The sequence below is a fragment of the Rana temporaria genome, chromosome 5 (genome assembly GCF_905171775.1).
Source record: "Rana temporaria chromosome 5, aRanTem1.1, whole genome shotgun sequence".
NCBI classification, from domain to species: Eukaryota; Metazoa; Chordata; class Amphibia; order Anura; family Ranidae; genus Rana; species Rana temporaria.
The window spans coordinates 413,505,258-413,519,488 of NC_053493.1; the positions used below are offsets into that span (position 1 = coordinate 413,505,258).

At 50.4% G+C, this 14,231-nt stretch overlaps 1 protein-coding gene across 3 annotated transcripts in view; it reads right to left on the reverse strand.

Moving 5' to 3' along the window:
- LOC120941591 (alanine aminotransferase 2-like) overlaps positions 1 to 14,231 on the reverse strand; it is a 50,329-nt gene that overhangs the window by 20,458 nt on the left and 15,640 nt on the right. For all 3 annotated transcript variants that reach the window (XM_040355095.1, XM_040355096.1, XM_040355094.1), the window contains exons 6-7: positions 12,269 to 12,512; positions 1,477 to 1,556 (exon numbers count right to left, since the gene is read on the reverse strand). In XM_040355095.1, the coding sequence (XP_040211029.1) occupies positions 1,477 to 1,556; positions 12,269 to 12,512 (324 nt within the window). The remainder of the gene's footprint in view (positions 1 to 1,476; positions 1,557 to 12,268; positions 12,513 to 14,231) is intronic.

Here is a 14,231-nt window from a genome sequence, read left to right on the forward strand (position 1 = left end):
TTTACGAGAAAAAAAGTCAGACAAGCTTTATATCTTGGAAAGTCCGGCCGTGTGTAGCCTCCATCGGACTATTTTCTTTGGAAGTCTGACGGACCTTAGATAGAGAACCTGTTCTTTTGATACCCCCGGGACTTTTCTAGACCCCTCCAGGGCTCTCCTGGAGAACTCGAGACTCTTCTGGAATCTCTCAAAACTCTTTTGAAACCCCTGGAACCTCCAGAACTTCCTCAGGAACTTTCTCTGATTCCTCAACAACTCTCCTGGAACCTGCAGGCTCTCGCAGAATTTTCCAGGGCTCACCAGGGAATACCCATGAGTCTCGTGGAACCCCCCAAGACTCTACTGGGAATCCCCAAGACTCTCCTGGAACCCCCAGGAATCTCCAAGAATCCATAGGACTCTACTGGAATCCCTCAAAACTCTCCAGGAACTTTCCATGACTCTCCTGAAAGACTATCCCGGGAATGCCTGAGACTCTCCTGGAACCTGTTCTCTATCTTTCCGTCGGACTTCCGACAAGACATGTGCAATTTGTTCAGTTTCTAATATGTTTTTTTAACGAATTTTGAGAGATTCGTTAATTTCGAATTTACGTAATTTCAAATTTCCGAATTTTTGTATATTCAAAATTTTCAATTTCTGAACTTTTGGATTTCCAAAATTTCGAATTTCCAAATTTACGTATTTTCGTATTTCCGAATTTCTGAAATTCAGATTTTGGAAATTCGGGAATTTCAAAAATTAGAAAAATTTAAAAAGTCGAAAGTTCAAAAGTTCGAAGATTCGAAAATTCGAGATTCGAAAATTTGAAATTGCAAAATTTGAAAATCTAAAATGCGAAATTCGAAAATGGGAAATTTCGAAATTCAAAATTTTTTAGAATTTCCGAATTTGCGAAAATTTGTTTTTTTCATTTTATTGTTTTTGTTTGCTTTCTTTGAAAATTCGGAAATTTGAAAAAATCTAAATTTCGGAAATCCAAAAATTATTTTGGAATATTCTAAAATTCGGATATTCAAACATGTTACAATTCGAAAATTTTAAGTTTTTTAATTTTAAAAATTCGAAAATTTTAAAAATTCGAGAATTGCAAAATTTGAAAATCTAAAATTTAAAACTGGGAAATTTCCGAATTCTCAAATTTTCATTTCATTGTTTTTTTATTTATTTTTTTGCTTTTTTCGGAAATTCAAGAAATTCTAAAAAAATATTTTTTTTTCGTTTTAGTTTTATTCGTTTTTTGTTTTTTCAGAAATTCGCAAATTCGGAATTACGAATTTTCGAATTTCCAGAATTTCCAAATTTCAGAAAAAAGCAAAAAAATTTATAAAACGAAAAAATAAATTTCGGCAGTGCACCTGTCTAAAATTCAAAAGTCCGACCGTGTGTACAAGGCATAAGGTGACATTATGAGGGACTCTGATCATCCCTGCTGGGCACACATAATAATAATAATACTGTTAATAGTAATATCACCTCATCAGCAAAAAGCAGCAGATTCTCTTCAGCAGCCAATCTAATGATCTCCTCGATGTTGTCTCTGCTCAGTACATGTCCTGTGATTGGGAGAAAGCAGAAAGCATAGTCATAGGCGGATATTGTCTCATTAGCACATTCCTGTCATCCTGTCCTGATATCAGCCGACTATCACCCCCTGCAGCGGCGCTTTTCCGGCACTTTGCCAGCACTTCGGCAGCGCTGTCCATTGATTTCAATGGGCAGGGGCGCTGTAGGAGCGGTGTATACAGCGCCCCCAGGGCAGGACTTAGGGTGGTGGGGGCCCCTGGGCTTGAGTGTTGAAGGGGCCCCCTGGAGCTGAGAATTGGGGGGGGGGATCGAAGTTGTTGAGCGGGGGGCACATTAAAGTTGTTGAGCGGGGGGGGGTGCGCATTAAAGTAGTTGAGCGGGGGGGGGGGATTTTGCAGTTGTTGAGGGGGGGAGTGCCTCTCACCTGTGCCAACAGCCGGGGCCACAGACTGTCATTAGCCCGGCTGACGGCTTTCTTCCCTTCAGCAGCCACAGTCCTCCACACACCACTCCGGTTCCTCCTGCTTCTGTGCTGCCTCCTCTTGCAGTGCGGGAAAATTAACCCTTTTGCGGGACTGCAGGAAGAAGCTGTCTGTGCGGGAAAGTCCCACAGAATCCGTGCGTGTTGGGAGGTATGCGCAGGGCCGCCATCAGGAATTTTGGGGCCCCTTACACAGCTTAAGGCATGGGCCCCCTGAAGCAGAGAACCTAGGGGGGGGGGGTGCTGCCGCCTGAAATTGAGAAGCAGGGGGGCCTTTACAAAAAAAAAGAAGAAATCAAATATATATATTTATGGTCGGAGCCCTACGGCCGACACGGACATGGACACAGACTGACTAGGACTCACAACATACAATGGACCTGAAGTGTGCGCTGGCCCTAACGGACGGTACGCCAGAATAAGGGGGCATACCCTGTTAAATGATAGATGTTGTGGAGAGGAATGAACCTGGGAATTCCTGTGAAATGGGATGGGGGGGTGGGCGAAGTGCGCCGGAAGTCTCGTGCTGAGACAGGAAGCCGACGGAGCCCGGAGGGAGGCGAGGAGATTATATAGGCTCCCCGGGCTCCTCCCATAAACACAGGCCGCTGCTCGGCCTTATTACTTATGGTCGGAGCCCTACGGCCGACACGGACATGGACACAGACTGACTAGGACTCACAACATACAATGGACCTGAAGTGTGCGCTGGCCCTAACGGACGGTACGCCAGAATAAGGGGGCAAAACATTCAGGTAGGGTTATAGTTTTATTGAGACAGATCATTAGTGAGCAAGTATGGCGAAGGCTTGTGCCATCTCCGCCTGAGGGTCAGGAATGTACCTAGCGAAGCAGGCAGACTTCCACCTGCCTAGCTTCTTAATGATATGGTCGGGGACCCCGTGTCGCGAGGCGGTTGAGGCTGCTCCGATACGAAAGGAGTGGCCCGAATACTGGGTAGGATTGAGGTGCAGAGTCCGAAGGAGGATCCTCACGTGTTTTATGAACTGGCTGGTGTTCAGAGGTTTGTCCGGAAAAGGGAGTAGAGGAGCGGAGTCTGATTGGGCCGGCAAAAGTAAGAGTAGGCGGTCCAACACGGATACTGGGCACCAGGCGTTACCTGTCTTGTAAATGGCGATGTCTAAGCCGGGGCCTGATTGCTGTGTTTTGGTGGTAGTGAGGTGAAGCGTGAAGCGGTCTTGATGGCGGACCAAGTGTCGTCTGCGCAGGACTTGGCCGGCAGGGCTGTTGAAGGCAAACTCGCTGGGTCGGAGGAAACCATAATACGCTAGGTAGATGGCCGCTTGTATGACCAAGCTAGGCAGGAGGCCGAACGGGGATGTGGCGAGGATGGCGGACAGGTCTCTAAATATGGTGCTGGTAATGGGCAGGCGTTTGGCGTTGACAACTGGTTGTTGCTTCCGGACTGCGCGTAGGGCAGCTTTGACTGCGTGGGACGTAAACAGCGAAGGCTTCGCCGGATCGTGTAAGGCCAGAAAGTGCTGGACGCCAGCCAGGTAGAGACGGATGGTGTTGTACGAAAGGGACTGGCAAGTGTGACAGTAGGAGATGAAGGCCAATACGTGCTTGACACTCGGGGTGGTGTTAGCGGAGTGGCGCGTCAAGAAGTTGGTAAAGGTGTCCCAAGCCGTGTGATAGGCTTTGAGGGTATTGCGGGAGAGAGACTGGTTGATCAGCTGGGTAGCTCGCTGTAGGTGCTGTGTCAGTCCAGGGTCAGTTGAGACCAAGGAGGGATAGGGGCTGAAGATGGATCGGCTGCGGGTTTCTGCTGAAAAAAAGAGGCATAATTAAAGCGGGACAAGGCGTCTGCGGCGAGATTACACTTGCCGGGGAGGAAGGTACAATGCACATTGAATTGGTGTAGCAAGGACAGTTGCACTAGCCGACGTAGGAAGGACATTATAACAAGAGACCTGGACCTGCCCTTGTTAATAATGTCGGCTGTGGCCTGGTTGTCGGTGGTGAAGGTAACAGTTTGTCCAGCCCAGCTGTGGCCCCAGAGTTGGGCGGCTGCTACGATTGGGTACAACTCGAACAAGGAGGACGTCTGGGTGAAGCCCGGGATCGCTAGTATTTCTGGCGGCCACGGTCCTGCGAACCAGTGGTGGCCAAAAATAGCTGCAAAACCTGTGGAGGCTGCGGCGTCGGTCACTACTTGTGGGGAAAGGGGTGACACTGACGGTATAAACATTGATATACCGTTCCAGTTGGTGAGAAATTCTTCCCACATCGAGAGGTCCGCTAAGGCTGCGGTATCCAACCTGAGAATCTGATCAGGGTCCTGTGCATGGGAAAGGAAGACCAGAAGGCGTGACACGAAGGATCGGCCCTGAGGGATGATCCTTACTGCAAAGTTTAGCATTCCCAGGAGGGACTGCAGCTGCTTCCTGGTGCAGCCCTGCGTTTGGGTGAAACTATGGAGGACTGCCCTGATGCGGGTCAGTTTGTCGGGGGGGAGGCTGGCTTGCATGGAGGTGGTATCCAGATTAACTCCGAGGAAGGTAATGGAGTGTGCTGGGCCTTCTACTTTGTGTTCTGCGAGGGGGACGTTGAGATTTTTGAAGACGAGTCTCAACTTTTGGAGGTCTCCTGGAGGCGTGTCGGGTTGTTCAATTAGCAAAAAGTCATCCAAGTAGTGGATGACTTGTTGACAATGGGCTTGGTGCACGAGAATCCAGGTGAGAGTCTGTGCGAAGGTGTCGAAGAGCCAGGGACTAGACTTGGAGCCAAACGTCAGCTTGGTGGCGAAGTAGTATGACTCTCTCCATTTCATGCCATGCCAACACCAGAGGGACGGGTGGATAGGCAAGAGTTTAAAGGCGTCTGAGATGTCGGCCTTGGAGAGCCAGGTGCCCGTGCCGGTTTTAATTATGGCTTGGATTGCCATGTCTACAGACGCGTATTTTAGGGAGAACTCCTCCGAGGGGATCAAGGAGTTCAGGCTGGGGGTGGGGGAAGAATGAGGCGCAGACAGATCGTAAACTAAACGTGTTTTATTTGAAAACTTGCCCTTGACAAGCCCAATAGGGCTGACTCTCCAGGTGCTGAAGGGGGGTGTGGTGAAGGGGCCTATGATGAAGCCTCGCTCTAGCTCTGTCTGTAAGAGCTGGTCTATGGCCTGCTCGTCTGTGGCGGCTGAGCGCAGGTTTCTACATTCGTGCGTTGTGTGGGGTAGTGAAATGAGGCCTGTGTGGAACCCTTCTGTGAAGCCTTGGACGAGGAAGGTGGTGAGGGAGGGGGTGGGGTGGGAGGTGAGGTAGAGCTCCAGCCAGGGGATGTTAATGCGGCCTAGTCAGGTCTTCTTTTGTTGCTTGACTAGGCATAGGGTCCTGGGGTGCGCTCTATGGCACGTAAGGCAGACATGGAGCAGACGGCATTGGCTGAAGTTGCAGGAGCCATGGTTAAAATTATTGCAGATGGCCGCGCCGCCTAGCGTCTGTACTGGGCGCCCGAACTTGTCGGCCTGGGACGTCTGCTGGGTGGCCGGTAGGCCCGGAGCTGCCCTCGAGGTCGAGGGGAGTTCGAACGGGCGAGTGTTGGAGGTGGTGTTGGTGGTGGTGTTGGCGCACCAGGTGGCGGTGTGAGTGGAGGACTGGCAAACAGCGCATAATGGTGAGCGCAGGCCAGCAAAGTGGCGGCAGAACAGCTCGGTGTCCATGAGACTCCAATCTGTAGCTGTCTGGAACTGCAGCAGCCTGGCCGCTGCTTTGGCTGAGAAGGAGCGGTGGTAGTCATAGAATGAAAACCCTCCGTACTTGTAGCCCAGATCCACTATGGTGTGGAGATAAAGGTCCAGCTCTTCCCTCCTACTGGGGGAGGCGGAGCATAGGACATCTCTGAGCATGCCAAAGGCCAAGGCAAATTCCGGGACCGATAGTTTACGGTTAAGCCTTGGGTCTTTGGCCTTGAGGACCACTGAGACGTCTCCCCAGGCGTAGGCCTTGTTCTCGGCTAGGTCGTGTACTGAAATGAGGAGGGAGGCTAGGTTGATGTCCTTGCCGTCCAGGATGTCCTTCCTGATGTTGGCAGGTACCAAGTGGGCTGGGAGGACTACGGAGCACTTGCCTGCGGGTGTAAGCGGGAGAGGTATTTGCGGTTGTACTGTCGACGGGGTGAGCGTGGATGGATCGGGGGTAGCTGTAGGTGGGCGAGCCTCCAGAAGCATCATTCTCGTCTGTACGTCTGTAATAGTGGTGGAGAGTGTTGCGACCATGTTGTGGAGTTGGGACACGGTGGTGGATATGGAGTGTAGCGAGGTTCGCTGGGTGCTCGGTCCGGGTGAGGCTGGTGGGGAGTTGTTTGAAGCAGGAGGTGGGAACAGGAGCCTGAAGAGTTCTGCCTTCCTGGCTGTGGACGGAAAGGGCACATGCTTGCGCCTCAACTCCGCTGTTAACTTGGGGATGGTCCATCCCCTGAAGGAGCGTGCGCTGCCGCTCTCTGAAGCGGGGGGCGGTGAGGAAGGGGCAAAAAGGTCTTCGCTGCCGTCCTGAGACATGACTCAGGGTAAATCGTGCCCTGGGTACGGAGTCTTGTCTAGGAGGTCGGGGTGGGACGAGCAAGAACCTGCAGGGGTGAGATAAAACGGGTTGTTTCCGTGTCCTGCCGGTGATGGGGATTCCCTTTTTTTTTTTTTTTTTTTTTTTTTTTTTTTTTACCTGTAGAAATGACTGAATCTGGCGTGCGGGAGGAGCTGGTGAGCTTGACTGACCTGTGGAGAAATGACCATATACATAAGGACGGGGGCTAGTCGGGCTCGAATGTTGTAAGCGAGCGACGAAGGGGGTGAGACGGCGATGGTTTAGTGGCCGAAATGTCCCATGACAGAGGCCTGAAGCGGTGCGTCACGGGTGTGGCTGGCAACGGGGGGGCTCTGGAGCATGTGCTGAAATGAGGGTGACACTGTTGGGGAATGTTCGAGGTAAGCCTGCCAGCAGTAACGTGCAGGGGTCGAGATCTGGACTGGTGTCAACTAAAATGAGTGGCAGAAATTCCCATGGCAGAGATGCGAACCCCTGGAGCATGTGCTGAAATGGGGCTAAGAAGAGAGGGGCATGTTTGGGTCCGGACTGTGTGTGGACTTGCTGGGGCGTGTTTGAAGTAGGGCAAGTAGCTGAAACGAGGCATGACAAAGGCATGGAGCGGTGCACCGTGACGGTGACTGACTGGCCGGGCGCTGGAGCATGTACTGAGACGGGGCCCGGGCAGATTTGGTCATGTGTGGAGAGGGGTGAGGCTGTAGCAGAGAAGGTGCTTGTGTGCACCGAGGACGTACTACAGCTGGGTAAGTGACGGAATGTGCCACACGAGAAGCGTGCCGGTGCGTTGTCGTGTGGTTTGGCGACTGCCGGGCTGTGGTGCGTGAGAAGGCAGTGGGGCCGCTGGTGATGGAGGGTGCCGCGGCTGGTGTGCGTATGGGTGTGATGTTGGATGCGTGCCTTAGAGGCGAGTGGGGCGTGTCTGGTATTTGCCCTGGAGCAAGTAGGAGACAGAATGAATGGGCAGTGTTGAGCCTGCGTGGTGACGCAGAGCATGAGAAATAGCAGCAAGTGTGGGTCATGCCTTGCCGTGCACAGAAAGGTGTATAGCAATGAATGCTGTGGCAGGGGGTGCAGGGCTGGGTGTACGTGAGCTGCCAATATAGTAGTCTGGTGTTGCGACATGGTGAGTGAGAACTCTCCGGGGAACAAGAGTGGATTACATGACACAGTTGGTGGGATAGACAAACAGAGAGAGACAAGAGAAAGCAGAACACCAACAAACCACAGTTAAATGACATGACTGCATGCAGCTAGGCATGGTTGTTATGTGGCTATGGATCAGTGAGGCATGTGTGGAATGTGGCAGACTACACAAGTTACAATTGGGGTTTAAGAAAATTCAAAACAGGCAGGAATCATGACTGGTAACAACATGCTGAATGTGGGGGGGGAATAGAGAGAGAAGGAAAAAAAAAAAAAAAAAAATGAGCAATGCAAGTACAATACTAAGATTTCTAATGGGGGAAGAGAGGGGGGAAAGATAATTAGGAAGTAGTGAGGATCAGGACATCAGGATACATGTGTATTGTATGGCAAATGTATGACATGCTGACAAGTGAGGGTGAGTAGTGTGGGATATGTGCCGTGCGAGTATTTGAGGTGAGCGTGGAGCGACAGATAGCAGTGGGTGGAAGCAGTGGGTGAAAGTGAGGATGCGGTGGTGAGATGCTGAAATGTTTATGGTAGGGCAGACGTGCGGACTGTGCTGGTGCGGTGGGGGCTGAAATGGAGAGCCTACGGTGCGGTAGGGGGTCGGGTGCTGAGGGGCAGAGCCTACCTTGTTGCGGTCGGGGTGGACGAAAACGGAGCGGACGCCTCGGTGTCTGCAGTGTAGGAAGAAAGCCGGCTGGATGGCGCGGAAGCGATGACGCAATCGAAGTGCGCCGGAAGTCTCGTGCTGAGACAGGAAGCCGACGGAGCCCGGAGGGAGGCGAGGAGATTATATAGGCTCCCCGGGCTCCTCCCATAAACACAGGCCGCTGCTCGGCCTTATTACATATATATATATATATATATATATAAAGGGGGGTAGCCATCCGGGGCCCTCTGGGCCTTTTAATAAAAAGAAAAAATAAACCTCTGGGCCCTTTAAAAAAAAAAATTTTTTTTATAAAAAATACATAAAAAAAAGGAGGTTGCCATCCAGGCCCTGGGGACCTCTGGGCCCCTGGGAACCTCTGGGCCTTTTAATAAAAAAAATAAAAAAATAAACAAAAATAAAAAAATAAACATTTATATAAAAAAAAAAAAGGGGGGGGGGTTGCCACATGGGGCCCTGTGGACCTCTGAGCCCTTTAATAAAAAAAAAATATATATATATATATATATATATAAAAAATGTATTTTTTTTATAAAAAAATAAAAAAGGTGGGTTGCCATCCGGGGGCCCTGGAGACCCCTGGGCCCTTTAATAATAATAATAATAGTAAAATATTATATATATATATATATAAATAAAAAAATATATAAAAAAACATTTTTTTATAAAAAAATAAATAAAAGAAAGGTGGGTTGCCGTCCGGGGCCCTGGGGGCCTCCGGGCCCCTAAAAAAAAAAAAAAAAAAAAAATTTTTTTTTTTTTTTTTTAAAGGGGGCCCCCTATTGGGCGGGGCCCCTGGGCTTGAGCCCAGTCAAGGCCAATGGTAAGTCCGGCCCTGAGCGCCCCAAGGACGCGGCTTGCAGGACTTTTTTTTGGCGTCCTGCGAGCGTGTCAATAGGAAAAATAGTGCCCCATCATTGGCATCAAAGGGAGGAATAGTGCCCCGTTATCGGTGTCAATGGCAGGAACAATGCCCCATTGTTGCTGGCCGGGAGGGAATAATGCCCCAAGGGAAAGATAAAAGCAAGCGAAGGGCTGAAGTTTGAAGACCTCTGTGCTAGAAAATGGCTACATGTTTGTGGCACAAAAACAAAAATTGCCCCAGTCTAAGCCCAAAACTCTAGCCCATGGGGCGTGGTGCAAAAAAAAAAACCAAGGTGGTGTTGTGGCCTAGTGCTCATCTCCACACTGGGGTCCCAACCCATGGGGATAATCAGAGCACCTGGGGCGCCACTCCCAGGGGGGCACATGACAGCCCAGGCTCTCTTCCTTCCCAGGCCTCAGCCAGGCCAGGTGGCATCTCTCAAATCAGGAGCCACTTGACTTTCCCACAAGGAAGGTCCCCCAAGACCCCCCATCCTAACAGAAGGGCTACTATACAGTAGGGATGAGCCGAACACCCCCCCCCCCCCGTTCGGTTCGCAGCAGATCCTTCGAACGGACCGAACGTTCGCGCGAACATTTAGAACCCCATTGACGTCTATGGGACTAGAACGTTCGAATTCAAAAACGCTCATTTTAAAGCCTAATATGCAAGTTATTGTCGGGAAAACGGGTTTGGGGACCCGGGTCTTGCCCCATGGAAAAAAAAGTTTTAAAAACTGTCGTTTTTTTCTGGAGCAGCGATTTTAATGATGCTTAAAGTGGAGATTCACCCTCAAAAAAAATTCTGACATCACACGGAGTCGAGCCATCCTACCGACAGAATGCCAGTGTTTTTTTTTTTTTTTCTCAGCACATACCTCGTTATCATGATTTTCACCCCCCGGCAATCCCGCGGGACATGGCGTTCCCAAGCACTGCCTGTGATTGACAAGCTTCCGAACGGCGCATACTGCACGTCACAGGTTGCCGACAGAACCCGAACATCGGTGCGCAGGCGCCGTATATAGCCGCACCGATGTTCGGGTTTTTTCGGCAACCTGTGACGCGCAGTACGCGCCATTCGGAAGACAGTCAATCACAGGCAGTGCTTGGGAATGCCCAGTCCCGTGGGATTGCCGGGGGGTGAAAATCATGATAACGAGGTATGTGCTGAGAAAAAAAAACAAAAAAACACCGGCATTCTGTTGGTAGGATGGCTCGACTCCATGTGATGTCAGAATTTTTTTTTGAGGGTGAACCTTCACTTCAACCACTTAAGCCCCGGACCATTTTGTTGCTAAATGCCCAGGCCAGGTTTTGCGATTCGGCACTGCGTCGCTTTAACAGACAATTGCGCGGTCGTGCGACGTGGCTCCCAAACAAAATTGGCGTCCTTTTTCCCCCACAAATAGAGCTTTCTTTTGGTGGTATTTGATCACCTCTGCGGTTTTTATTTTTTGCGCTATAAACAAAAATAGAGCGACAATTTTGAAAAAAATGCAATATTTTTTACTTTTGGCTATAATACTGTAAATATCCCCCAAAAACATATACAAAAAAAATTGTTTCCTCAGTTTAGGCCGATACGTATTCTTCTACCTATTTTTGGTAAAAAAAATATCGCAATAAGCGTTTATCGATTGGTTTGCGCAAAATTTATAGCGTTTACAAAATAGGGGATAGTTTTATTGCATTTTTATAATTTTTTTTTTTTTTTACTACTAATGGCGGCGATCAGCGATTTTTTTCGTGACTGCGACATTATGGCGGACACTTCGGACAATTTTGACACATTTTTGGGACCATTGTCATTTTCACAGCAAAAAATGCATTTAAATTGCATTGTTTATTGTGAAAATTACAGTTTCAGTTTGGGAGTTAAACACAGGGGGCGCTGTAGGATTTAGTGTTCACCTAGTGTGTGTTTACAACTGTAGGGGGGTGTGGCTGTAGGTCTGACGTCATCGATCGTGTCTCCCTATAAAAGGGATCACTCGATCGATGCAGCCGCCACAGTGAAGCACGGGGAAGCCGTGTTTACATACGGCTCTCCCCGTTCTTCAGCTCCGGGGAGTGATCGCGACGGAGCGGCTATAAACGAATAGCTGCGCCGTCGTCCCGGAACGCTCCGCGAGGGAATCCGACCGCCGCATGTAGCGGGGGGGGGGGGGTCCCAATCGGACCCCCGACCCGCAGAAAGGCAGGGACGTACAGGTACGCCAATGTGCCTGTACGTGCCATTCTGCCGATGTATATCTACATGTGGCGGTCGGGAAGCGGTTAAAGTGAAAAAAAAAATGAAAAATTCCTTTAAATATTGTACCTGCTGGGTGTCTATAGCAGTGTTTCTCAACTCCAGTCCTCGGGGCGCACCAACCGGTCATGTTTTCAGGATTTCCCTCAGATCAAACTGCTGTGGTAATTACTAAGGCAGTGAAACTGATAACATCACCTGTGCACAATAATGGAAAGCCTGAAAACAAGACCTGTTGGTGCGCCCCGAGGACTGGAGTTGAGAAACACTGGTCTATAGTATGCCTGTGAAGTGGCACGTGTTTAGAACTGTCCCTGCACAAAATTACATTACTATAAGAAAAAAGTCATTTCAGACTGCTTGCGGCTTTAATGTAATGTTTGGTCCCTGCAATATGGATGAAAATCACTGAGAAAAATAGCATGGGTTTCCCCGCCCCCCTCCCCCCCAGGTCATTACAAGACCCTTTGGCCCTATATACTTTGAACAGCATTATACAGGCGGTGCAAACAAGACAGGGACTGTAGGTGTGTTGTTAAGTAGAATCTGTTTGTAATTTTGAACTGGTACTTTTTTAAAGTGTAGCTCCAGCTAAAAAACAAATGAAACTAAAACGAAAATGAACACATTTTTGGACAGTGCACATGTCTACTAGAGAGGGCCCACATCGGTCAGACTTGGAATAGGATCTTTGGGGGGCCCAGTCTGCTTGTGCATTGGCTGGGGGCAATCATGTGGGCAGTACAGTCCTGGTGGGTACATACCGGTGGGATTCCCGGGGTTGAGGACACACAGGACTTTTGGGTTGCAGTGTTTCCGGGCCGTTCTGAGAGATTCCCGAATACGGTCCACATTCACCGCCCATCCGTGCTCCTCGTCCAGGACATACTCCACCTTTGTGGCACCAAACAGCGCAATGGCGTCTGAATAGAGCGGATAGTGCGGCACGGGGACCACAATGCCCGTCTTCAGCGGCTCCTCTTCATTCACCACCAGTGCCAACACGTTCTGCCGAGAAACAGAGAATGAGGGACATCAGAAACCTTCCAGGATGGGATTAGGTGTCAGCAGTGCTTTAAGTGGGCCAAAAGAGGTGCCGGTACTCTATTAGGCGCCGGTGCCCCCCCCCCCCCAATACTGAACATGAAAATACCCTTACTTGCTACTGTAGAAAGAGCTACTGAACATAAATAAAATGTGCAAAAGGGTATTGAACAAAATGGGCTCTGCACGTGCACTGTGCGAACACTCTGGAGCTCATCCTTAATCCTATGTAATGTATCCCTCTCAGGGCTTTCAGCATGTAGGGGGTTAAATGATTAATCCAGTGTAATGCATCCTTCAGGGCTTTCAGCATGTAAGGGGTTAAATTATTGCAGGATTAATCATTTAACCCCTTACTGTAAGGGATTAAATGATTAATCTTGCAATCATTTAACCCCTTACATGCTGAAAGCCCTGAAGGATGCATTACACTGGATTAATCATTTAACCCCTTACATGCTGAAAGCCCTGAAGGTATAGATCATGAAGCTCTGTTATTGATCAAATTATTGCAGGCCGCAGCAGGAGGGGGCTTTTGGCAATGGCATCAGGCAGACAGGCATATTGGACTTCAATTTGTACAAAGTACTACCTTAAAAAAAAAAAAATGTTTAACAGCAGAATCTAATGGGACCTGGAGGGGGGTCTTTTTCTAACAGTGTCCCATGGACAGTCTATAAGAAAGTGTCCCCTCTAGGCCCCATTAGAGACTACAACAGAGTCTAATGGGACCCCCTCTGTGTGCCATGACTCTCACCCCTGCCCAACCTCTCACAAAGTAGAAATAAAATTGTAGCGCTACTCTTACCTTAACTGTGGGTGCTGTAGCTGTGGCTGGCTCCCACATCCTCTGTGGCTGGTTCCTGTGGGTGGCTAGCTGGCACCTGTTGGTGTCTGGCCTGGCTCCCTGCTGTGGGTCAGTGGCTGGCTTGCATGGTGCTCCCTGCTGTGGTTGGGTGGCTGGCCTGGCTCCCTGCTGTGGGTCAGTGGCTGGCTTGCACGGTGCACCCTGCTGTGGGTGGCTGGTCTGGCTCCATGCTGTGGGTCAGTGGCTGGCTTGCACGGTGCTCCCTGCTGTGGGTGGGTGTCTGGCCTGGCTCCCTGCTGTGGGTCGGTGGGTGGCTGGCACAATGCACCCTGCTGCAGGTGGCTAGCCTGGCTCCCTGCTGTGGCTGACAGAGAGGGGGTGGGCTGACAAAGGGAGGATGGGCTGATAGAGGAGGGGTGGGCTGACAGAGAGGGGGGTGGGCTGACAGAGAGGGGGGTGGGCTGACAGAGAGGGGGTGGGCTGACAGAGGAGGAGTGGACTGACAGAGAGGGGGTGGGCTGACAGAGGAGGTGTGGACTGACAGAGAGGAGTGGGCTGAGAGGGAATGGGGGCTGACAGAGGGGAGCTGACAGAGGGGTGGATGGGCTGACAGAGAGGTGGGTGGGTTGACAGAGGGGGGGGGTGGGCTGACAGAGGGGGTGGGCTGACAGAGGGGGGTGGGCTTAGAGGGGGTGGGGGCTGACAGAGGGGGGTGGGCTGACAGAGGGGGGTAGGCTGACAGAGGGGAGATGGGTTGGCAGAGGAGGAGTGGGCTGAGAGGGGGTGGGTGCTGACAGAGGGGGGTAGGCTGACAGAGGGGAGATGGGTTGGCAGAGGAGGAGTGGGCTGAGAGGGGGTGGGTGCTGACAGAAGGG